The following is a 26,354-nucleotide window of genomic DNA, read 5'->3' as shown; positions in this document are numbered from 1 at the left end:
TCTTGAACATCATATGCATATGTTGTACTTGTTTGTGCGTCTTCTTGAAAGAAACGTGTCTTTTAGGGAAAAGATAACTGTTTCACAAATATGCACTCTTATTCCCATCCATGCAGGCATCAAATATGATATGTAACTCTGCTTCAGCTCTTCGTCTTTTGCCTGCAGCTGCTTGCGATAAAAACAGCAAAAAAAAACAAGCGGAAATAGCACTGGCGTAGAATGTATTTGGCTCTCTTTAAACATTTTTATAAATAAAATTATTTCAAAAGAGGCGTCAAGGGACTATATAACAATATATCGATAATATATTTAAGCGGCACTGCGTGCTTTCTGCCCAACGCTGCCACATCATTCCATTATGGTTGAAAGCTCTTCAACTTGGTAGGCAACAGCTGTTCAAAAAGCTTTTCTGACGGCCTGACATCGCATATTTTGGCTCAAAACAAAACACAGCTGAACCGGCCCACGGCTCCAACGTCAAGTGCGTCTCCACGTCGGACACGAGAGCGCCGCGTCGGCGGCAAAACCCCAAAACAAAAGAGTTCTGAGAATCCAACGGAAACCGTTCGTTACTTTTTTTGATATTGCTGTACCGTTAACAACTTTTGATAGCAAAAAGCGCGCGCTGACAAAATGGTTTTTTTCGTGCATTTTTTTTGAGATTCCAACAAAAAGTGAAACAAAAAGAAGAGAAAAACTTGGGGGAAAATGTATGAATGAATCAATTTATTCTTAAGTTCTGCTTCCTGTGCAAAAATTTAAAGAATAAAAAGAAATAAAGACAACAACAATAATAACAACAACGAGAAGCAGAAAAAACAGCCCAAAAAATACAAAACGCGAAAAGTCGTAAAGAAAAGGTGAGAAAACAAATTATTTATTTTGATGTGCTAAAAAATAGAGAGAGAGAAAGAGAGACAAAAAACTGAAAAAACAACCACAGAAATGTTTTATTTTTAGCTAAACAAAAATTATGCCTTATTTGTGTTCAACATCTTTTTTGTTTTCTTCTTTGGTTTATTGTTTTGTCTTGTGTGCGTTTTTGTGTGATTTTTGCAAATGTTGTGTCCAATTTTTGGGACTTTTTGTTTGTTTGTTATATCGTTGAAAATAAAACCCCCAACCAAATTATTACAATAAAAAGTCCCATTGTTCTCAGCAGCGCCCCGGGGTTTCCGGGTTTGTTGACTTTGCCAGCTGCTTTTTTGTTGCGGGGTTTTCTTTTTCCTCCAATAAATATCATTGTGATAAATAAAAAAAAAACAAAGACAGAATTGAAAAATACAATTATTTCGCAGAAAATCATTTAATGTTCTTGCAACGCACTTTTTATATACTTTTTTTAATAGAAAAAAAACACAAGCTCAGGACTAATTTTAAAAAATTACAAGCGACAAAAAAATTAATTAATTAAATTCGTGTGGCCACAGAGAAAAGAAACCGAACAAATAAAAAAGTAATTTACATTTATTTTGTTGTTGTTGCTTTCTGCCATATGTATTTTGTGAGTAAGGTGAGTTGGTAATTAATTTTGCTGCTGGCCCACAATCACAAATACGAAAAAAATACAAAAACAAATGGAAAAACACAGCTCGCAAATAGAAAAACTTTACGAATTTCCATCCTCTGCACTGGCTATTGTTGTGGTCATGTATGGGTTCACTTTTGGGGATTTTTGGATACCCTTACAGGTAGTACTCTTCGTTTGATAAAAATGGTTCGAATATATAGAGATTCCATAAAAGACCTTTCGCAACCCAATGGAATATATACATATATGCATTATGTACAATGCTTCCATGCTTTTCTCTCAGGATTAATTCATTTGTTTTGATATGAGGCTCGTAAAAGCAACCAGAGCTTGGTTTTAAAAGTGCGCAACACGTTGGGAAGGGAAGGGTATGTCAGCCTCGGCTAAGAGAAGAGGTGTTACCGTTGTTTTTTCTGGGCTTATCTGTGTTTCTCTTTCGGTTTTTTGTGTGCTGCTGTGTCAATTATTAGGGGAAGAGAGAGGCCCATCAGCATTTCCGCCTTTGGAGCAGAGAGGCGCCGCGTCAAACGCAAAAGCAATTTGCGAATTTACTTTTCTTTTTTGCCTTTGCTTCTCTCTCTCTCTCTCTCCTTCTCTTTTGCTTCTTTATCATCTCTCAGCGCACTTCATTTTTACAACTTTAATTATATGAGACAAAAACAAAACAAAAAAAAACAAGCAAAGCAACAGCAAAAACATGAACAAAAATTAAAATTGCAAATCGCATTTGCCTTTCGCTGCTGCTGCGCTGCTGCTGCGGTGGGTTTTTCTGTTGCTCCTTCTGCTCGATGCCCCGTTCGTTGCCATTCAGTGCTTAGCCAAGGTATATTATATAAAAGGTGGGACCAGACCCGCACACCGGGTAGCGTAGCCTTGCCTCTCCTCTCTCATTCTCTCGCGATCTGTTTGGCTCACACATTCTGATTTCTGAATGAAATTAGAGGCCGTTCTTTTGCATTTGCCTTACCTTCTATCAGATGTGACTAGCCTGTGTTCGCGTTTTGTTTTTGTCCGCACTTTTATTAGATTTTTTGTTTTCACAGCGACATTCGCCTGCTGCGCCAAACGAGCGGAAGCGAGAGTGAGATAGAGATAGACAGACAGAGGAGAGTGGGGGCCCCAGGCCAAGTCGCGACGACACCAATCTGTTGGTCGCACCAGCAGCAGCATCGATGGGTGCGTGTGTGTTTGTGTGTGCGTGCCCACATGGGTCTCTCTCCCTCTCCCACAGTTAAATTGCATATTCCTCTCTTCGGCAAAATTTCAAGTTCAATGCCCAAAACAACAGAAAAAATAGCAACGGGTGTGGTGAGGTGAGGGGAGAGCCTAAACAAGGGCAGGTCAGCACGCGTCACAGGTGGAGGTTAAGGCCGTGGGGTAGAGGGCGTGCTTGCCAGATCGCTTATTTGCTTCACTCTCTCTTAAATTCAATCCATTGTTTTCGTTGGATAGAAATGTTCTCGGAATTATTAAAAATATTGGTATATATTGTATGCAATGCAACGCAACTTTTTCTACCGCCATAGCGCGCCTGCCGGTCACTTATTTTTGTGTCATTCGACAAAAACACCAACGAGAAAACAACAGAGGAAATAATAAAAAAAAACAAAAAAAAACTACACAAATTCTGACACGAATATTGTTTTCTAAAGCTATGTATTTTGTTATTTATTCTGTATTTTTGCACACTTTGCGTAATAAATTTTGCCAGCAAATTGTTGTTGTCACAAAAAATATTTTAGTTTAATTTCCATTTGTGTGCAAGTTTTTTTGTTCTTCTTTTTCTTTGTTTTTTGTCTTACGCAAATTTCCAGTTTGTTTGAACTGTTTTTTTGTACTTAATAAGAAAATAAGAAAAGCAATTTGTTTTTTAGCTGGAATGGTGGGGGGGAAGGGGGAGGGACGCGGAGAAAACGCTTGAGTAAAATGCGTACAAGAATTTCAGCAAATAATGAAAAGATAAACAAAAGATTTAGCAAAGCAAAAAAAGAGAGCCTGAAGATAATGGTATGGAATTTTTATTTATTTTTTTTCTGGGGGGGGGGGGGAAGTACGATAGTTTTATGAACACGTTTGCAATACGTGAAAAGAAGATTTTGAAGAGCTAAAAGTATATTATATTGTTCCTTTTCCTTATAGGGGTCTAGGGTACGGGTGCGGAATATCGCAGATTATTTTTATGCCATTGAATAGGGCCCCAAAAGGGTGCTTGGCCCCGATATCAGTGCATATTTATAATTAAGAACGAAACCAAACATTTTTATGTACATGTTTTTTGTTTGTACATTTATTTATTTGAGTTAGTGTGTGCAAGAGTGAGAGAGAGAACAAGTTAGGCAAATTTGCTGATAACTTTAGAGCGAATAATAGTGCAAACGGGAGACGAGCGGGTAAAAAAGAGTGGGGCAAAAGACAAACAAAACAAAGGCAAAAGCATAAGCATAAGAATAACAATAGTAAAAAGCATTGAAATCAATGAAAAGAATGGGACAGAACCGAGACGGAGAACGGAAGATAAAAACTATTTCCGTTGAATAAAGGCAAGCGAAAACAAAAGAAAAGAAAATAAAATATACCCCCCACCCTACACACACCCCACCGCTAACAAAACCGTTGGAAAGTTGAAAATTCTTGCCGTCTTCTTTTCGTTCCGTTTCGTTTCTCTTCTATTATTTATATGTTTTGATATTTATTTCGTCAAGGTTTCCAAATAAATTTATGTCGCCTTCAAAACCAACAAAAACAAAGAGAAAAAAAATTAAGAGTTATACGACCTCTATTTTTAACCAATTAACAGAACAAAAAAAAAAACTTATTTTAATAAAAAAAAGCTCACGCACACTCACGAAAAATTCTACAAAAAACAAAAAAAAAACGTGTACATATACAGAACACACAAAAACAGAAAACAACAAGAACGAAAGGGGACCTGGGGCTTCACATACTCTTTCTTATCTACATATTTCTATGGTGACTATACGATATGGGGGCTTTGATTTAAATCAAATTTGTCGAAGCTTCATGAAACCGGCAGTACTTTTGTTTTTGATTGCGAATCACATTGATTTTCGGACGACAGTTTCTATATAGAACATATGATATAATGATCCAAGATTGGATATTTTCCATAGATTTTGTAGAGCATGCCTGTCATGCCACTTTGTTCAGTTTGTGCCAAACATCTGGTCAAAATCGTAATATCCTCTGCAACGGTATATAAATTGTACAAAACAAATCGAATTTGAATCAAAATTATGAATCACAAAACGTTTTGTGGTCATCGGTTGGGGTTTGCCTTCCCTTTTTTTTCTGCTTCTTTTGGTTATTGTTTTCGTTAATTTCGATTCAATTTTATTTTTCTCTTTCTCTCTCTCTCTCTTTTTGAGTATTTTTTTTTTTTCAATTTAATCACTTCCGTGGCATTGTGGCAGGCAGGCACTTTTTATACCCATTGTGTATATATACATATGTATGTTTGTATATACATATGTACATCTGTATTTACAGACGTCCAAATATTTGTGTAATATAAATTCGATTTATTTTTTACAACTTTATTGGGCTCGTATTTTAGAGCGCTATGTATTTTGTTGCTGATTCAATTAATTTACTTTGGACTTAAATATCAACACGCACATAAATACATACATATGTATATACAATATGCGTCGTATTACATACGTATGTATGTATTTATTCTGTAATTGCGGAATATCTTGGCAGATAAGGGGGCCGTCCTTTGAAGCCTTTTCAAAAGTGCACAGCTTAGATAGTGCTTGGGTTTGCGTTGACGGAAATTTTCTTTTTGCTGTTTGCTTTTGTAAAGTAAACTGAAGAATCTTTTCACAGATAAATATAAGTGGCAAACGTGTTATTCAATAAATTATCAAACGATGCCAACAAAGTAATGGCATCATGCAAAGATATAAACATATTTTTGCAAAAAATAAATACATGCTGCCAGGTGATGTTTGGAAAGTGTTCGGTAACAGCAAACATTCGGCAGGATTTACTTACAGTGTGCATAGTTGGGTAAACAGTGCCGAGTACAGCCGTAAATCTTTATTCGTTGAATTTTCCAGAAACTCTTCGGGGTAGGCCTCAAAGGCCAGTCTCTGTTTCTTTCAATTATTTTGAATTAATTTGCCAAATTGCTGCATACTTTCGGGAGTCAGTGTAGATTAAGGCAGGTCAGTGAAGAAAAAGAGGCGGCGATTGAGAGCTTTTTTGTGTCACTTCGAAAAGGCATGACTCTCTGTGGAGCATGATCCTCTTTTGCTCGCTCTCTGCGCAAGATTTAGCGTAAGCGTGAGTCATCCAGGCTCTCCTGGCGTTCCCTTTGAAAGGAAAAACTCCACTCCCTACACCGCAACAGGTTCAGACTGCAAAGTTCCATCTTTCCACACACTTTTTAGTAACTAAATATGTACATAAGTATATACACACATGTGCAAGTATGTAAATATTTATATGGATAGTCTTTGGCGAGAATTTTCATCCTATTGTTCTTTAAGCAGCTTTACAGTCCCATCTGAGAGAAGCGAGCTACACAAATCAGGGAGTAGAAAGGAACAACAAAAAGTGAAATGCATAAAAAACATAATAGGAAAATCTCAAAGTGTGTAAGAGAGAGAGAGAGAAAGAGGAAAATTGCAAAAAGTCGCTGGAAACAAAAACAAACGAAAAAAAACCATGCATAGAGAAAGGGAAAGAAAATATTAAAACAAGGGAAAAAGCACATTGCCAGGCAAAATAAAGTCGAGCATTTAATTTATATCCCCCGTTCCTGCTCTTACCAAAGCCAAGTCGTCCGTCCCAACTATCCCCACCCTGTCTCTCGCTCTCTCTCGCGCAGTGTATGCTTCGGCCTGGTATAGAAGAGAACGATGGAAGGGGGAAAAAAACGTCCGTTTTACTGTTGCTGGGTTTTTGTCGCTCTCCGCTGCCTATTCGCTGCCCGCTGCCACTTCTCGGTCGCTCTGCTATCACGCTCTTACCTTTATCTGCCCACTGTTTCTTCTCTGCCGCTGCCACCCCACTGTCTCTGGCGGTGCTTTCATTTTTTTGGCGCGCGCCCCGACAAAGGACAGCCAAACTATGATGGCAGCGGGCGGCGGCGGGACTGAGAGCTGGGGAGAAAATAAACTGTAACCGTGAAAGAACGAAGGGGGGGGAAAGGGTGGTGAGCAAAGAAGGTACAAGGCAGAAGAAATAGCAGCTGAAAAAACTTCATTTATATTTTGCACAGCACAAAAATGGTAAGTGCCGGTGCCAAAGCTTTTCTTTACTCTTTTCTTTTTTGCATTCTCTGATGATGGTTCTGCTGCTGCTGCAGCTTTTGTTCTGTGCTGCAGGGGAATATTAACAGTTAGATGAAATTTGTAACACACCTCAAAGGTGGATTGCATACGATTGCATATCTTTCTCTCTGGACAAGGTCAGGTGTGGTGAGAGAGCTTTAAAGAGAGCAAGACACGGAAGCAGATGTGCGAAGAGAAGAGCTGGTTTAAAGCAGTTCCCAATATGCTGGATCAGAAAGCAGTTGAGAAGAGGGATCTACAGTTCGAAAAGGTAAGGCAGTTCGATGGACCTGGGCCTCTATTTACATACGTTATTGTGTGTATACCGATTCTATCCAAAAAATACATAGAATGGTATTTCCAAAATTGTAAGCGATCGATTCGTAAGGGTATCTAAAGTGTCGGCACGCAAACCAAACTTGATTGTATGTACATATGTCTTTCTGGTTTTGGTCTGGTTTCATTTTGTCCTTTTTTCTTGCATAAATATATCTTATATTTTACTATATATTGTACAAGTGCACACATACATACGTACACACTTTGTGCACACACACACAGTGAACGCATTTACATACATGTCGTGTGTGATGGAAAAGAAAAAAAAAACTGCACATGAACAAGGAAAAAACATGCACGAAAAAAACACCAGTGAGAGCGGACGGTGGGGTGGTGGGGAGATGGTAGCGAAAGAAAGAGGAGCTGGAGACATGCACGTTACCAAAAGAGTAAATCACTTTTGAAAGAACCGAACCGAACCGAAGCGAGGCGAAGCTCCTCCTCCTCCTCCCCCCGAGCCCCGAAGAACGAACCCTGAAACATGGGAAATATCTCAATATTCAGTTTGGTTTGCTATTTCCCATTCTTTCGCTTATCCCCACCCCACCCCACACCTCACTGTTTTTTATTATTTTTCGTTTTTCCTCTTTGCTGTTTCTTGGGGGGAGGCAATAAGTCGGTCCTGCTACATTGTCTCGTACAAAAATTTAACAATTTTATAAAATACTCGGTACAAGTATGCTACGAGCAGAAAAAAATAACGTAATAAATTACAGTCACCAAAAAAAAAAAGTTAAAAAAAACAACCGATTTTTATTTCGAACAAATTTAAGCTTCCACAAAAAAAGGAGCAAAAGCAAGTAAGGGGAGCTCTTCCCTTATAGCGATTATACCAACCAAAATATACCCTTTAAGACAGGGATAGAAATACCGGTAAAAACTGAATAATTGAGATACTGGACCCTGGAGACTGGATGTGATCGAAGACAAAGACATTTCCTAAATCCTCAAACGAAAGCGAGCATAGGTAATGTCATAGTTAGACATAGTATCGTGCTAAATGAGAATAATGTAAATTAAGGTACTTAGGCACTCTCAAAGTACTCCAAAACATAACAAATCAGAGTACATACATAAAAAGCTAGCCGCTATCCTAATATCCGTTGAACACACACACACTGACCACTCCCCGATACCCACGGAGTCCAGCATACCCTCGGGAGTACGAGTATACACCCCTGGGTATACAGATTCCCATTTCAAGGAGACAGCAAAAAATTCTCTTCTCTGAACATCGTTCGCCGACTCCGACGCCGCCGCCATCATCATCATCATCATCAGCGTTTTTTCTCCATATATTGTTTTGTTTTTGCTTTTCCAGTTTTTTCCACTCATTTTGCAGTTGTTGTTGTTGTTCAACCATTTTGTTGTTTTCGTTATTAAAGTAATTTCAATGAAATAGTGAATGTCAGTGAATATTTTTCCCAAGAGAAATCTTTGGGAGATTGTTCTACTTGATTGAAATATTATTCTAAATTTGCATTTTGCCATTTTCCCCATGAAATAGAAATAGAATCGATCGTAGAAGAAATATCTATGTATCTTCTGTGTATTAAAATTGATGTAGAATCGATTCGTAGAAGATCATCCTCTCTATCTGGGGATCTCTCAGAACTATCAAAAGTATCTATGTATGTATCTATCTATCTTTGCCTGTAGTAAAATATTGCAGTCAAAGGTTTTTCCCGCAGGTAATATTTCTGGTTTTTGTCGGGCCCTCTTCCGCTTGATTCCTGGGACAATGCAGAAGGAATATTAAAGTTTACATTTGGCGTTGGCAAAAAAATATGATAAATAATGAAAATAGAAACGAGCGAAAGCAGGAGGAATCTCGGCACACAAAAAATACCAGAATAAACAAACAGAGCGGGGCATGTGGCATGGAGCATGGAGCACGGCATGGAGGGCATCCTATGCTGGTAACAAGAAACAAAAAACGAAAACCAACAAATAAAGAAAATAAAAGAAAGAAAGAAAGACAGCAGTAAACAAGAGGAGAGGCGACCAAGGGGCAGTCGGTAGTCGGCAGCGGTACGTAGTCGTAATATGACTTAGAGCATCCATGGCGGGGGCTAACGTACTTACAGATACATAGATACAAGGCGCAGACAAAAAGATACAGATAGCAAATAACCGAAGAAAAAACGACGACAGTTTTCTTGATGAATGTTCTATGCCCGCACCGCCCCCCCCCCACCACCACCAACCTGATCCACTCCAAGTGAGGTTTTTCCCCACGAGTATCTTACATTTGTATCTGGGGCTCTGAACGTACGGGGCAGCTTCTTTGGCTTTTTCCTGTGCCGCAGAGCCCAGAGAGAAGCCGAGAAGCAGAGCAAAGACCAAGAAGAAATAGCTACTACCTCCACATCCCATTCCCCCCCCCCCTTGCCCCCTGCCCCCGCCGTCTCTGAGATTGTGCAAAGCAGCTTTTCCTTTTTTTTTCCCCGCTTCGCAATTTGTGTGTTACTCCCCTCCCCTCCCCACCCGTCTGCATCCTCTGTGTCTTCCCTTTTTGTTTTGTCTTATTTGATTTTTTGTTTTTTTCCTTTTCCAGCCAGGTTTTTTGTGAAGACGCTTCCACGAAAGAAGCAGCCGCCACAGAGCTCCTCCCAGACCCCGTCCGTCCCATCCTGCACCACCTGCTACCCCACTACCCCATGGATCTTTGATTCTTTTGACTTTTCCGCTCTGCTTAAGTTTCCAAGATCTATCTGGCTTGGACAGCCCAACTTTATTTATTGTTTAGAGGCGGGCTCTTGCATCGATCTAGTCGAATATTTTGACCAAATTTATATGTATACATATCTACTGCCTCATGTAAGTTAGCTAAATCCGATAAGGAGTAGCTATAGACTAACTGTACATAGTTATATCTGAATCTAATATGCAGTTAAATATCTGTTAGGCTTTAAGGACAATCTCCGTTTCTTATGGGAAATTTTTAAAGCGAATTTAATAGGCTGGCATATTAAAGATTTTTGAATTTGTTTTATATGTTAAGATAGAAGGAATGGAATTATGTAATTTTATGTGTCTATATGTACAAAAGTGTGGATGTCCTAACTGTAAAAGGTTTTTGTGATTCGGTCTGTGATCGATGGTTTTGCAGCTGTTTAAGTCTGTGGTCTGCAGTGGCCCTTGAATAGATTTTGAAAAATGCTGGCAATGCTTTCAAGATTCGATATCAATTCGAACTCAATTGTGCGTTTGTTGCCTTTTCCGAAAACAAAAAAAAAAAATTGTAAAAGATATCAAAAACAATCTGGTTTGTCGGGCCTAGGACTCTATTTATGGCCAAGTCCTGTTTTTTTGTGTTTTTATTTTGCACTGCATCGCCCGCCCGCCGTCTTCCTGCTTGGAGCTGCGCTCTAGCCGCCGCCGCAGCTGAGGTTCAGCAACCTTGAGGTTATGTGCAGATGCGCCGCCGCTCTTTAGCCAGCAAGGCAGCTACAAAAAAAAAATATGTTTCCCTCTCACTGTTACCGTTCCCGTTCCCCCTCTCTGTCTCACTGTTCGTCCCCTCTTTGCCAATGTCCCACTCCTTTTGGCGTATTTCTGGGTGTGTGTGTGTGTGTGTGTGCCAAACTGGACGCTGCTGCTGCGTGTTCTGCTGCTGTTCTTGTTGAAATTATTAGACAACCGCAGTCGCAACAAGAAGAGAACTGTGAGGAAAAGCTCCGCTCTCTAAGCAAGCAGTGGAAGAAAGAGAGATAGCAGCTGAGGCAGGCGCAGCAGAGAAAGAAGCTGCAAAAGTCAGCAACAACACGAACGTATGGGAAGGTTAGTTTCAGACGCCGAAGCGTTTGGTACCCTTGCAAATGCATCACACCTGCTGTAGGTGTATGATATAGTGTCGGTTTCTTATGAAGTGTGTGCAGATCGGGATCGGCCTTCTTCTCTGAATTGCAAACATCTGATCAAAATCATAATAGCCTTAAAGAAGGGTATAGCAAGCTGAAAAACACTGCAGCGTACACGCAGGCAGCAGCCACAGAGCACGCTGCCGCTGCCCAGCATCACACTCGTACATATGTACATAGTTATAGAAGAAGATCGTAAGGTTGTTGTTGTTCCTGTTGTCAGCTTGCTGGTTATTTTTTTTTTATTTTGTTGGCGGAGGGGTTGGGGTTTGGGGTGGTTTGACTTTATGATGTTGCGTAGCATCTCTCCTCCTCCTCCTATCTCTATTAAAAGTTATTGTGGACTTTGCTGCCCTGGACTTGATCTTGGGACTTGGACAATTTGGTCTTTTGCCCAGGCGCGCCTGCGTCCCAGAGCCCTGGCCTAGGTTTCTGCCTCTGCCCGCTGCCCGCTGCTCTGCTTGCTGCGCTGCTGCCATTTGGCATTCCAAAAACAAGACAAAATGCGAGAGAGGAGCAGCAAGAGAGACATAAACAAGCGCCCAAAGGCAGCGCAAAACACACACCAACACATACATACAAATGGAAAAGAGAGGAGAGGGGAAACTTGCGTACGCTCTTGCTGCTGCTGCTGCTGTTGCTGTTGCTGCGTGCTCTTCTTGGTAATTTTCTTAATTTCTTTGTTTTTTTGTAATACTTATTAATAATATGTATGGATTTCGAATTCCCCATTCGCAATCAGCATTAAATGGGAAAAGAGACACAAAGATGCGGCCGCATGATTCCCAGTAGTCCGTTCTTTTGAGAAACACTGGGAATAAAATGAATCAGCAGATTTTTGTGGATTATTTATCCTTGCACAAATTCAAACTTTTCTTATGAGAAAATACTGCAGTGAAATATCTACATATGTTACATCATCATTCGATTTTTATCGGACACTGCCTGAACCCTATATACCCTTTATTTTTTCACGTGTCCTCGGTATATCCTATGGACAAAACAAAACAAAAAACATCTACCAATTTGCCAAGAAAGCGAGAATCATAAGAACGTATAGATTTTTCCTTTGAATCGCGTTCGAGAGTGCGCGAATTCTTTCAACATTTCTACATTTTCTTTTGTATTCTAGTTTTTTTTCCATGTTTTCTTTTCGCTTTTTGTGTGTGTTTTATTTTCTGTTGCAGCGAAACTGCTTACTCATTTTGCTCGTTGTTGTTTATTTTCTGCAAGCAGTAAGACCGGCGAAGCAGTGCAGCAGCTGTAAGCTCTAAAGCTGGCTATCCACAGGCGAATTGGTTTTAAGAGAGGATGAAAGCAGTGAAAGGGGGGGGGGGGGGTTTATCTGTTGCTGATTAAAGTAGTGCCTGTCGTTGCATGCCCAGTGATCGTATATTTGTCGCACTTGCTGTTTTTAGCTTTATTTTATTTATGACTCAAAAAAATTCTACTTGTTTACACAGCCCCTCCACACCGTCCACGATTATGAGACTTAAGCGTGTATACTTATACATATGTATTTATTTAATTCAGCTGGTGAAAATATTTAGACACATAATTCTACCCTTCGTTTTGTGTATTTCAGTTACCTGAAATTTCAAACGTTATTTTTGTTGGTCTCTCAGTGTTTATTAAACTTTTTTATGGCGCTATGAAATTTATTTGGGATTCGCATGATGGTCAGGTGTGACCGAGGGAACATAACTCCCGACTCTATAAACAGGGAATTAAACGGAGATGAAACTTTTTTATTTTGTTTATTATAGTGTATATACAAATATATTTTTTTTGTTATTATTTATCAAGCCAAACAAAGAAAATGAAAAAATATATGGTGTACATACATCATTCCTCTTGTTACATTTTGGAACCACCCGCGCACAAGTTCCCTTGCCGTTGCCCCCGCACCTGCTCTCTTTGCACATAAATTTATATTAAAATATTTTGCTTCTTTCTGAGGGAAGCAGAAAAAAAAAATATTTAAAAAAACCAAAAACAAGCAGCAAAAAGCGTTACAAAAGCCTAAAGCAAACACTTAAAAGAAAATACAAAAATATGGCATGCAAAAACGAGAATCAAAGGGTCGTAGCTTTGTATGCCCTTTGCAGATCGATCATTTAAATGGATTTCCATATATGTACTTGGGGTACCAGATGATGGTCTACTTTGTCTACAGATCCTCTGCGAGTTTTCACAAATTCAAAACATTTAGAGGCCAAAGCTAAGATTAAACATGAAGGATCCATTTAGACTATAGCAACCCGATATTGATATTGTTCAACAGAATTATAGAAAACAATGTAATATTTGGTACTCAAAAGAAGGCTAGTTATAAGTCTTGTCATATGATGTTTATTGATTATAGATCATATCATATCGTCTGTTTTGGGAGACTAAATCGAAAAGTATAGAGAAGCAGGGACCCCTACTCACAGTGGACGTTCATCGCGCATTTCCTTTACGCAAAACTATCGAATCTCCCCTATAAGTGTATGCAATCCACCAGTCCACAACGTTAAAAACTGGGGAAAAAACAAGTTGGAAAAAAGGAAAATTACTGTGCCAGAAAAAAGCAGGAGATTTACTATATTGTGCATGGGGCCTGGACGTGTGGGCTGTGGAAAAACAGTGAAGCCTCCATTCAGAAACTGCTGTCAATCATAAGGGAGTGTATGTAGATACCCTTAGAAATTGCCATTAATTATAACTATTAATCATTTGCAAATATCTAGACATATTTTTGCCAAGATATATGTATTTTAATTTTAATTTCCCTGACAAAGCCATATACATATAGTGCCATACAAAATTTTATCCAATATCCTGCTCTTACATTCAGTTGACATTTGTGGCGTTTCCAGTTGATTGGCCAAGGAAACGTGCCTCTGCTCCCACAACAAAGACCGAGTCATATCATCTTTCGTTGGAATTTCGTACATACCATACTTCATACTACGATATGTGGATAAAACAATATCCAATTGCGAGTTTAAATCGTTCACATGCGTATTAAACATGCAGGACAGAACCTTCCGCAGGGTGAGGCGTACTGGCCTGCAATTATTTAGGGGCGCCAATGCAATGCAACATTTTGTTGCTTTCTACTTCGGACCGGCTCTCGTACGAGTACGTACTCGTATATGCAAGTGACTTAAGTGTGTTGGGCCGGGGTGGGGGTGCTGTGGCGTGGCGGGGATGAATGTGCCAAGTTTGAAGGAAATGTTGTTGAGAACTTTGGGGCGATACAGATACAGAAAATAATTGAATACTTCTGAATGTTATAGAATGTTAAATCGAATTGATTGTGTTGGCCATACCATCATACCATTCCTTGGAATATGCACATACAAGCATATCTTCATAATTGGGTAGAGCTCCGAGTCCCATGTGAAAGGATTGCCTACAAAGCGAAGCTATGAAGTTCTACTACTGGAAGACCTATCAAGTCCAAACTTACTTGAAAGAAGAATTCTTTAACCTGAGTTAAGATCTTTTCACCATTTGGAAGGTCTTACAAAATTGTACGACTTTGGAGAGTGTACACTTGAAGAAAATAGAAAAATTCAAGGGCGAAGATCAACATCAATCTGGAATGTACTCGTAGATGATGAAATTTCTTGGCTTCATTAAAAGTTGGATCGGTTTCAGGAGCCAAAAACCCAACTACCTCAGGCATTCTTCTTTTGCTGCGTGGATGCATCGATCGAATATCGTTTTCTTTGGTTTCAAAACTATTTATAAACATTTGGTAATTCAGTCATCAGGATACTATGACAACATGCAATATTCTGACTATTTATCTAAAGAATCTGGATCGTAAGAAGCTACAAATTGAAACCATTGAGAGTACTCCTCACAGACCAAAAGTGATCATATTTAATATCAGTATAGCACAATGATACTGCTACCGATGTCTTTGAGGGTAGTCTTGAGGAGGTCTTCTTAAGTATGGGATATTTTAATGATCATCTTTGACAGACCTTAAGTGCTGTCCAACATTCTTCTCCTCCCTTCTCTTCCCGTAGACAATTTTCAGTATCAAATATGATTTCTAGAATTTATAAACTTTTGGCGACACTTCTTAAGAGTATTCCAACCATTTTTTTTTTGGCAGTCCAGTCCCTCAAACAAGATTCCAATCCGAAACTTGACGCAGAGAAATTACATTTGTTATTCTCAAATGTGTCTCATATCAGGATGGCATCGAAGTTCTTCGTCCTTCCATTAATCATAGTTGGAATTCCTATTCGCGTAGTGGAAACAAAACAAAAAAGGTGGAAATTACTCGGTATATCTTGGAGTTCTTTTGGCGAGGCGAGGCGAGGCGCCGTGTCCTGTGTGTCCCATTTGTCCCTCTGGCAAGCATTTGCGAAGAGGAAATGAGAAAAATTTATACACATGTGTGTGCAATATATACAAGAATTAATAATACAAAAAAAGATAGCAAGGAAAGGAAGGACAGGACCCACACACCCACACACACACACACACGATGGCTGGTCTCATATATAGAGTCCTCTTTTCGTTTTTTACATTCCGGACATTTTTTTATTTTTATTTTTATTTTTTTTTGTAGTTTTTGTTGTAGGGAAAACTGTGTACCTTTCATTTAAGTTGACATAAAAATCGATATTTAAAAAAAAAAAAGGGATAAAATTGTCGAAATAGGGTACCGGGGGGCGAGGGTAGGGGGTTGAGAAGAAAGCATAAAAAGCGTCAAGTAAAAAATTACAGCTTAAAAAGCAGCTGCAGAGAGAGAGAAAAAAAGATGAGAAAAAAAAAAACCAACCGGGAGGAATCAAAAAAAGTGGAAAAAAAAACACCCGCCATAAGAAAGAAAAGTAAATGGAGAAAGACAGAAACTGAAAATAATAATAAAGAGAATGTTTGGCAAGGGAGTGCGAGGGGAATGGGGGGGAGGGGGGGAGCAGTGATGGGAGAGGAGGACATGGAGGAGCAGAAGAGAGAGAAAAAAAACCAAACGAAATGAAATGAAACGAGAAACGCTCGTTATGCTTTTTTCCTCTACTGTTCTCTTGAAGCTTTTTGTGTTTTTATTTTTATATTTCTTTTTTTCTCTCTTTTGCTGCTGCTGCTGCTGCTGCTGCTGCTGCTGCTGCTGCTACTCTGTCGCTGCTCTGCTGCTGTAATGTATTTTTTTTTTCACATTTTTATTTTTCCGCTCGCAACCTTTTTGCGTCACAGAACCCTCCGTCCCGCCGTCCCGCCGTCCCGCCGTCGCACCGACCATCCTGGTCTTCTGGCCCGGTTATGCTGCTGAAGCCAAAACGACGTTTCTTTGCCTTTTTCCACTCACCCCCTCGGCACACTGCTTACAACGTACACAAGAAAAACACGAGAAAAAACACTCAACTCGGGACAAGGACAACCGACCCTGTGGATACCCTCTGCTTCAGATTGATTTGCCATCCCATATGCACTCATTGAATGTCCGAAAGAGCGAATTCCAATGAGGGATGGCTCAGGCCGAAGCCTTGGCTGAAGGGCGCTGCCGCATGACGCGTGACTGTATCTCTGTAGCTCTGTATCTTCCAAATTGTGAATGATAGTGAAGATCGACCTACGAGGGGCATCAAAAGTCCGACTACCAAAAATAGTTATCATTAAATGAACTAAATTGATAATATTTAATGAGAAGAAACCTTGTCGTACATCTCTTTACAGGCCCAACCATTGGATAAACCAAATATTAAAACTATATTTTCCATTAAGAAAAGATCGCACTCCCACGATATTATTTAGTACTTTCTTTAGAATGTTCTGGATGCAGAGACAAAGATACAAAAAGAAGAGAATAGCTACTTTCTCACTGTTACAAAGCCACACAAAAATCGGGCATACCCTGGGACCTTCCTGCCACTAAGGGGAACAAAAAATACAAATAAAATAACAGCAAAAAAAAAGGCAAAAGAAAAAACACAAAACGAAATCCAAAGAAGAAGAAAAATGTGATAAAAACTGAAAAATATTTTCCATGAGAAAATCCAAAAGAAGTAGAAGAAGAAAAGAGACGAGGGACGAGAGAGGAGAGAGGGTGAGGAAGCGAACGAGCGAGCAGGCGGGGAGTAGTGAAAAGGGGGGAAAAGCCCAAGTATGGGCTGAAGATGGGGTTGGGGCTTGGGGTTGGGTCTGTTACGGGCTAGGGATTGGGTGATGTTGGGGTTTCGTATATATCTCTCTCTCTCGCTCTCTCTCTGTGTGTGTGTGTGTGAGTGCTTGGCGGGAAAAATATACTACAATAAAACATGTATTTTTTTTACGCCCCTACCCCCCCTCTCTCTCTCTCTGTCTCTGTCTCTTTCCGTCAACCCAGAAACCCCTCTCGTGCGTCCTTGTTTCCTTTTTTTTGTTGTTTTTTTTTTTGGTTGCCTTCGTTGTAACGTTTTTTTTTTATATTTTAAGGAACTTAAATGTGTAACGGTTCAAGTAGATGTATGTGTGCGAGAAGTTTGTGTATGTATGGGGATCAAAAACCCTTTACAGTTAACCCTTGTGTGTGTGTGCTTTTTTGTGGATTTCTGAGAGACGAAGACCCAGTCCGAATCCGGAATCCGGTATCCGTAACCGAACTCAAGTCCCAATCGCAGTTGGTCGGACATTGCGTTTTTTAATGCCCCCTCACCACTTTTTTACATCAATCATGTGTGTGCACACAATGGTGGTCAAACTATCGAAAATCCCGACTCGGACTAGATAAAATTTGGGAACAATATTTCAACAATATCTTTAGCGCTTCTCTGAAAAAAATCACAATATTCCTACGAAAAATCCAGCCAAATCCTCTGATTGTATGCTGTCTTATAATATTGATCTGAAACCCAAATAATTAGACAATTTTTCAAACATTTCATCACTTTTTCGATATCCCACGGAATGATATTTCCCGTGTGTCATTCGATACGAATGTATCCTTTCGCTTATGAGAAATTACTCTCGATAAGCATTTAATAGTCCAATGTTTTTTCGATCTGCTTAAAAGTCGGAGACAACAAGAGCCAGAGCCTATTGCTACCCCTTTCTTATAAGATCGTTTCTTAAATGATCGCTTTTGGGCACCAGATCCGATGCTCGAGCCTGAAGCTCTGGGGCCTTGAGAAAACAGAAACAAACACTAAAAAAATTTGATTATCGTATTCCCCAGGAGGGGAATAATTTCCTTGAATCTGAGTATCGGAACGACTATTAATACACATGTACGTACGTATACGATACATCTTGGCACTGATATTCCTCCACTTATGTACAATATGTACAGCTATATATAGTATTTATATATTCATATATATATGTGCTTACCGAAATCTTTGTTTATTTTTTGTTCAACTCTCCCTTTATGCAATTTATTTGCCAGCATTCTTCTTTTTCTGTTGCTTTTAAGCTGTAGGTTTTTTTTTTTTATCGAACTTTCTTTTGGCATTTCAAGCAGCAGCAAAAACAAGCAAGAAATTGTAGTTTTTTTGGCTGCACCGAAGCTAGGGATACTCTCGGGTCGTGGGCTTCCACCGATGTGTTCCACCTGAGAAGCTGAATCCAAATGGAATTGGAATTTGGGCACCAGAAGAAGATCCTTCTGAGGCTTCCCCGCCTGGCAGGGTATACCCTCTGGTAAAAGGGTATGCAATTTTGGTTTCGGCTTCTCGCAATACCTTCTCTCTTTCTACCTCTTTCTTCAGCTGTGGCTCCTTTGTTGCTGGACTGCCCTGGCCCTCTTTTTCTCTCAGTTCTAACTCTTTTTCTGTGGCGAATTTTGACGAGTTTTTGTTTAGGATATCTTTCCCTCCCTCTCGCTGTATTTGAGGACCATTTTGTATACTCTGGACATAAAACGCAACCAACATAAAGTTTTGTTCGCCTCATCTCTCTTATCCCCCTTGGTTGTTTTTTTTTTCGGTTCTTGTTGCCCTATTCTACCCCCACCACCCCCTCCCCAGGCTCGTGTATTAGTACTAAAAGTAAGAATGCATGAAAAAAAAGAGACACCCAAATAAAAAGGTAGCAAAATTGTTTGGGGGGAAAATTCTTGAAATTTATTACTGGAATAGAGCAAGGATTACACGATGACCGAGGATGGGAGAGCTGTGGGAGATGGTACACTTTATCCCAAAAGTGGAAAACCCCTGCCCCAATACCAACCCCAAGCCTAGCCTTTATCTTCGCTTCAAAAATACCTACCTACATATTTGCGAATTAATTTGTATTATCATAGGTACATATACTACGACCAATTTCCTCGTATGTGTCCCTTTTAAGGTCACATTTTCCCTTGCAATGGCTTTTAGTTTGATAAAAAAAAAATCATTGAAGACTGAAACTGGAATTTTTCCTCCAAAAATCTTTGGCAACAATCTTAGGGGTCGTCGATTGGCTGTGAAACTCTGTAAACCTAATGTTTCTTTACCTTATTGAGTTTGAAGTGGACTGCAGCAAGCTTATGTATCAAAGGCATACGAATTTCCCATAAGCGAACGGACACTTCAGTCTGATTCGATGCGATTCGGGATTCTCTTCGTTCGGTTCTATAGAACCACCGAATCGCTACCCCAAAACGGACTGCCTTTGTGTGAATGTCTGTGCCGATCTGGGATTCGGTTTTTAGTGTTTCGGTGTGATTCGAGTCTGACTAAGGGCAGGATTCGTGAGTTCTTGAATGCTGTGGATCAAGCAGGGCTGTACAGCGAAACGTGACGGGAGATAGAGCGTAGGTTTCCAGGGTTGTCTGTACATACTACAACTATACTAATCCAAGACATTATTGATATCAACGATAACTATCGAATTATCTTACAATTCTGCGTCATTCGAGACTGCATTTGTACTAAATATTTACATTGAAACAAACATTTACTTGAATCTTTTCACTGTCTGCCGCTCCAGCGCTCCTCTAGTCCCTCGCATAGTCCGTAAGGACGTCACACCAACAACAAAAAACTTTGTAAACACTTTTGCTGTGAGCGGAATTTTCAGGAAACTTTTACACGACTTGTACTTGTAGATACATATATAATTAACTGCCACATGGTACTGCTTTTAATCGGATATAGAATTTAATTAGAAGAGCTGTGGTGACTAGGGGATAATCGCTGAACTTCTACTGGAATATCCTCGTACTGTGTCTGTGAGGTATTTACGAGTACGCTTAAACAATCACTAACTACAGTTAGTTCTTGAAACTTGTATGTGGAGGTGTTTCTTTTACCATGCCTATCTTTTGTGGCCTTGCAGTCGTGGCGAATGCCATTCATTTATGGGAACTTTGCACACACGAATGTAATCCTATCCCATGGCTCTCGGCTACAATCAGTCTCGGGAATGTAGCCTTTTTTCTGAGAGGATCCCCAACGATAAGCGATGCCCAGGGGGCATCCCCTGCTACAGAGATGAAAATCAATTTATTTCGAAATACAATTACAACGAATCTGTGGACAAAAACCAGCAACAAAAAGGGGCTTTATAATTGCTCTTTTCATACTTTTGTTTTCATTTTCATTCGCTACACGATATATGGTACAATATTTAAGTACATTGACAGATTGGTCCCAGGTCCCGCGTCTCGGATATTTTTATTGAGCGCCAACTCTCTTGATATATGAACACTCGCCATGTACTATATGTACTTACTACTCGTACTCGTATTCGTATTCGTAGTCGTATTCGTGTGCTATGTACTACGTTTTACATTATGTATGGGGTGTGCTCGCTGGTGGAATGGTCGGAGGAGCGACAAACAAAATAAACTTTTACCTGGCGCATAATATTTTCCTTCTTTTGTATAAAAGCACACAAAAAAAATTATGAAAATGTTTATATATGTATGTGAAAAAAAAAAAAAAAAAAATAGAAGCGAAGCGAAGGAGAAAACATCAAGTGAAGAAAAAACAAAAAACAAAGAGGGAGAGAGGGAGAGGAAGAGAGGTGGAGTGCGGAGGGGGGTGAAAATATAATAATAAAATGAAAACGAGGACGAACATTTTTATGGTGCTGCAGTCTGAAAGGAAAAACTCCCTATCCTATCCCTTCTTACACCGCCCCCACCCCCCCTCCACAAGCAACGTTTTTCGCTTTCCCTACTCCACCTCATGCACCTCCACCTCCTCGCCCCGTGGAAAAACCTTCTCCATAGCCCCTCACCAGAGTCATTGACGCTTCTTTGTTGCTGCAAAAAATATCTCTCTTCTCTCTCTCTCTCGCTCTCTCTCTTTCTCTGTGGATGCCGGGACGGACCCAGCTTTTTTTGATCAGTTCCCATGCTGCGGAGCATAAAGGGAGAATTTTGATTATTTATTGAACAATTTTGTGTGAAATAATTCGCCATAAATTTAATACGGAAAAATACCTTGAAATGAGAAAGAAAAACCGGAAAAAAAAACCGAAAATCCTTGCATCCCAGGCCTGCACAAAAAAGTTGTTCATTAATCATTGAACACTTGGGTTGGGGTGTTCTCCGATTGACATTTACACACAGCCCACCGACACCGACACTGACACACACACACACACACAGCTAAAGTACCAAAAAGGATAACAAGTTTATCGCGTATACGTAATACGAGTATAATACTCTTAAATTCAGCGAGGCAACAACACAAAAAAAACAATAACTATCTTTTTTTTGTTGCTTTATTTTCACATTTACGAGTATGCTGGTATGCAGATAAATCGGGAAATACCCTCGTTATTTAAAGTCAATTATTTAATTGATATCATGGGGCTGGCAAAAAAGAAACAAACACACAAAAACCCACTCATCTGTGAAGAGCGTTTTGTGCCTAATGATCCTATTCTGCGGCTAGAAAGAGTCTTCTTTCAGGCTCACTACCGATGAAAGTCTTTCCGTGGGACAAAAGTACTCTAAGTAGACCTGCTTAAGTATCCTTTTGTATATCCGATATTGAAAAAGAGTAGTGGTGGAAGTTGAAGGAAGCGTTTTCGACCCCCCAAAAGCCCCCAATAGCCGAGTCGATATAGCAGACACTCAGTGCCCTCAAATCTCAGAGACTATAGGAGCTCTATGGTTGCTCTACCAAACTCCAGACTCCTGTGATATCACACTGTGTATCACAGAGTGTATTTCAAAATTTCACCATGTATCTACAATTTTGAGAATACGAAAAAAACGCAGATTCATAATGAATGACCATATCTAACAGACTGCAGAATCTGAATCACATTGGATTATTATTATAGCCAGAAGGAACAAATGAAATTGCAGTGGCTATGCTTACTCATTTTTTGTCTCTCTCCCACACACTCTTCCCGGTGCAGTGTGCGCCCTCTGGCGGAGGAGAGCCATACCGAGATTTATCAAGAATTTTCGTGTAGGAATTATGGAGTTTAAAGGATTTCCTTGACACAATTTTTTGTTGCTTTTCCAACACTTTCAAAACTCATTTCAAATGTCATTCAAAAACTAAATATTTGGTTTTTAATTCCAGAGCACGTGAACGGTGAAACAGTAGCATCAGCAGCCCGGCCTCACCATGCAGCCGCAGCAGTACTGTCTGCGCTGGAAGTACCACCACAGCAACCTGCAAATGATGTTCTCGCAGCTGCTGGACCGCGGCTGCTTCTGCGACGTGACCCTGGCCTGCGAGGGCCAAATGATACGCGCCCATCGCGTGGTGCTGTGCGCCTGCAGCACCTTCTTCGACTCGGTGCTCACGAGCTATGCCAGCGAGCGGGATCCGATCATCATTATGAAGGACGTGACCTTTGCCGAGGTCAAGTGCCTCATCGAGTTCATGTACAAGGGGGAGATCAATGTGGAGCACGTGAGTATCCCAGCGCACTGAGTCCGCCGCTCATGCTCATCGGACTGTTTTCGTTTACGGTTTAGGCCAGCCTCCCATCGCTGCTGAGGACTGCCGATGAACTGAAGATCAAGGGCCTGGCCGAGGTGAGTTGGCGCGACGATGAGGATGGTCCGCCGCCGCCCATGCCCACGGCCGTGTTCCTCTCGCCGCCGCGCAGCCTGGCCGAGAGCTATGCACAGGACATGTTGCACCACCAGCAGCAGCACCCACCACCGCAGGCACCACTCCAAATGCGTGCCACCACAGAGAGGGATCACGATCGGGAGCCCTCCATGGAGAGCGTGCTTGGCCGTATGCCCTCGCAGACACCACAGCCAGGATCAGGATCAGGAGCCAGTAGCGAGCAGCAGGCGCGAGTTACGCCCGTGGAACTCTTTATGGGACCGAAGCGCAAACGAGGACGTCCCCCACTAGACGATGCCTACGATGTATTCAATGTGTAAGCCACCAGAGATCCCCTCAATTGTCAGCTCCTCCTTCTAATGTGCCACCATTCTCTCCAGCCGTAAGCTGGCCCACTATGCCGCCAGCCTGGAGCCCGCCCAGCGAGCATATTTGGAGTCGGCCCGTCACTTTGTCGAGGAGCCACCCCAACAGCTTGCTGCACATTCCAGCTCGCTGGCCTCCCCGCCCGCCTCCGCCTCCAGCCTCAGCCTGCCCAAGCAGCGACAGCGCCAACGCCATCACCAGCAGCAGCTCCAGGCTGTCGGCTCTGAGCAGGACTCAGATGCAGCAGATAGGGGGCCCAATGGCATTCAGCGCAGCGCCTCGCCCAAGCCCAGCGATGGCAACGAGGGCGCCAAGCACGTGCTCGAGGCCAGAAATGAGGCGGCGCAGCAGGTGCTTGGCACCGCCACAGTGGGAGCGCCCTCCAAGAAGCTGGAGAAGATTAGCGAGCGCCGGGAGCGTCACGGCAAGCTGCGCCACGCCCGCCGCCACTACGGGGGAGGCGAGCATGAGAAGTCCTCCGAGAAGCGCCACTCCGAAGAATCATCATCCCAGGGGCAGAGTGCCCTGCCGCAGCCCGTCGAAGAGATTGAGAACGAGCATCTGGTGGCCAATCGGGCCGAGTCGCCCGCCGCCCGCTGCCCATCTGCGCTGGTACCCGCCAGCTTCAGCCGCAAGTACGAATCGGCTGTTGGGGGGGCAGCCTCCGCAGGCACTGGAGGAGGATATTTGATCAACGAACATGGCCTGCTGATGCCGCACGAGTTTTCACCGACTGTGGCCAGTGCAGCAGCGGCCACCGCTGCCGTGGCCGTGGCAGCAGCTGCTGCGGTGGCCGCCAGTGCCAGTATCAGTGCCAGTGCCAGTGCCAATGCCAGTGCCAGTGCCAGTGCCAGTGCCAGTGCCAGTGCCAGTGCCATCAATGGGATCCACAGCCAGGGCCAGGGTGAGCAGGGGGAACTGGAGGACTATGATGCGGCCGAACTGCGTCTGACCAACGAGGAGCTGTCGGAGTGGCAGGACGTGATCAAGATGGACGACTACTTGGCCAAGGGGCGTCGTCCACAGTTCTGGGAGGAGCCATTCACCAAGCGCGTAAGTCTTCCATAACCTTACTGATGCAACGAATACTTGAGCGCATTCTCATTTGCATTCCAGGTGCTGGATGCCATCAAAAACAAAAGACTTGAGATGAAAAAGGCCGCCCGCATTTTGGGCGTTTCCTATGGCACACTGTACGGGCGCTACCGCGAGGTCTATGGCTGCCTCAAGCATCCCTACAGGTGAGCAGACGCCCACCATCACCATCTCCACCAGCCATGTCATCCTAGTTCTCCGGCTCTCCTCTCCACTCTTCCACACAGCTTCACGAACTATCGTAACTTTGGGCCATCGCCTTCAGCCGCGGGCGGCCAGTTGGCCGTTCAGCCTCGTTTCGATCTGAGCCTCCGCGCTGGGGCCGCACAGCCCTCGCAGTTAGGTGGTAAGTGAGGGACAGACTGCAGTATTCTCCAAGCACCCATTAATCCAGATACTTATTTACAGAACTGGGAAAACTGAAGAAGGATCTGAGCGAGCTCTGGACTCGTCCGCAGATTTGAGAACCACCAACAGCAGCAGCAGCAAAACCAACGAAGAAATCTCGAAATCTCAAGCGCCGCCACAGGCTGATATAGGAGAGGCAGGAAGCGGACAAAAGACACAATGATTTGATCCCAAAAAGGGATCACGAGGCTAGTTAAAGCAGATAGAAGGAAAGGAGATCGATTGCCGGAGATATTTGATCCACAGAAACCTTTCCAAAATAAGTTTCCACATTAATATATTTTTTTTTTTCTTCGTTTTAAAACACTATCACGTCAGATTTAATGTGTCTGCTGGGGGCGATCTTAATATAATATAATAATTAAATATATATTATGAAAATACGTCTACAAATATATACATACATATATAAACACACGCACCCATACATGCAAACACATATGTATGCATATTAGCTAATGTAAAGTACAGGCAGAGTGGGGTGCGGTACTAGAACGGTATTAATCAGCATTCAATGTGAATTATATAAGATGCGATTAGCAGCGTGTTTCTTTTGGTAGTAAAATTCTGATAATATAAAAACTATGAAATCTAGTTAATCATTAAACGTAATAACTGACAAACGGGAATCCGAAAACAGTATGGGCAATTTTTTTATAAGTTAACAGACACAACAACAACATCAACAACAAGAAACACAAAAACAAAACAACAAACAATATGTATTACATACAATGAATATGTTTGAAACGAAATAAAATAACATCAATTTAAATTATTTGCTAATGCGAATAGTCCGTCAACGTGTGAATTTATTTTTTGTCGGACAGCAATTAACAGAAATATTGAAGTGGATGACCGTTAATGGTTAACAGAGTGCCGTTAGTCGGGAATAAATGATGCTCATAACAGCTCGCTGTTAGTCGAACAAAAAAACAGCGGACCAAACAATTTATTTGATGTGTTTATTATATGGGCTATAGCACTAACTATTAGATTATAAGCCAAAAATTATATGGTCATAGGTTTTAGTTTTAGTCAGCATTATTCAACGGAATATCAAAATTGAGCAATAGGAACGATTTTTCTCTTACGTCTTATTAAGTTTGGTTTTTATTTTACTTCTTCGCTAAAACCTTTTTTTAGACTAAATCCAACAAAAGCGACAGCTTAAAATAAACCAGTCAAGTGGAAAATAGATTAATTAATTGGAAAAAATTATGTGGGCAGGGCTGAAAGATCTAGATAGCTAGTAATATTCGACGGAATATCAACAACGAAGAATATTGATGGAACTACAATTTTGAAAATACGAAAAAAACGCAGATTCATAATGAATGACCATATCTAACAGACTGCAGAATCTGAGTCACATTGGATTATTATTATAGCCAGAAGGAACAAATGAAATTGCAGTGGCTATGCTTACTCATTTTCTGTCTCTCTCCCACACACTCTTCCCAGTGCAGTGTGCGCCCTCTGGCGGAGGAGAGTC

General features: G+C 41.3%; 1 protein-coding gene across 5 annotated transcripts; it reads left to right on the top strand.

Moving 5' to 3' along the window:
- Nucleotides 1–463: 463 nt before the first annotated feature.
- Nucleotides 464–25,634, top strand: LOC108164684 (protein bric-a-brac 1). 5 transcript variants are annotated; one of them, XM_033391196.1, is made up of 8 exons: nt 465–863; nt 22,490–22,825; nt 22,891–23,306; nt 23,371–24,151; nt 24,200–24,409; nt 24,473–24,597; nt 24,646–24,797; nt 24,860–25,634. In XM_033391196.1, the coding sequence occupies exons 2-8, from the start codon at nt 22,535–22,537 to the stop codon at nt 24,913–24,915; spliced, it is 2,031 nt and encodes a 676-aa protein (XP_033247087.1). In that variant the 5' UTR covers nt 465–863; nt 22,490–22,534; the 3' UTR covers nt 24,916–25,634. The 5 variants fall into 5 exon arrangements, with proteins under 5 accessions (XP_033247079.1, XP_033247087.1, XP_033247073.1 ...); XM_033391188.1 differs by having other exon boundaries at nt 464–863; nt 23,371–24,409; nt 24,846–25,634; XM_033391182.1 differs by having other exon boundaries at nt 23,371–24,409.
- Nucleotides 25,635–26,354: the final 720 nt, after the last annotated feature.

Source organism: Drosophila miranda, chromosome XL (assembly GCF_003369915.1).
Source record: "Drosophila miranda strain MSH22 chromosome XL, D.miranda_PacBio2.1, whole genome shotgun sequence".
NCBI lineage: Eukaryota > Metazoa > Arthropoda > Insecta > Diptera > Drosophilidae > Drosophila > Drosophila miranda.
The sequence above is the reverse complement of the archived record's forward strand: the minus strand, read 5'-3'. Positions and strand labels throughout refer to the sequence as shown.

What these genes read in the sequence shown, in the direction of transcription:
- LOC108164684 (XM_033391182.1), top strand. Translation starts at nt 22,535, where the DNA reads ATGCAGCCGCAGCAGTACTGTCTGCGCTGGAAGTACCACCACAGCAAC. An exon ending in GCCTACGATGTATTCAATGT is followed by an intron (nt 23,307 to 23,370) that starts GTAAGCCACCAG and finishes CATTCTCTCCAG; the next exon opens with CCGTAAGCTGGCCCACTATG. An exon ending in TGCCTCAAGCATCCCTACAG is followed by an intron (nt 24,598 to 24,645) that starts GTGAGCAGACGC and finishes ATGTCATCCTAG; the next exon opens with TTCTCCGGCTCTCCTCTCCA.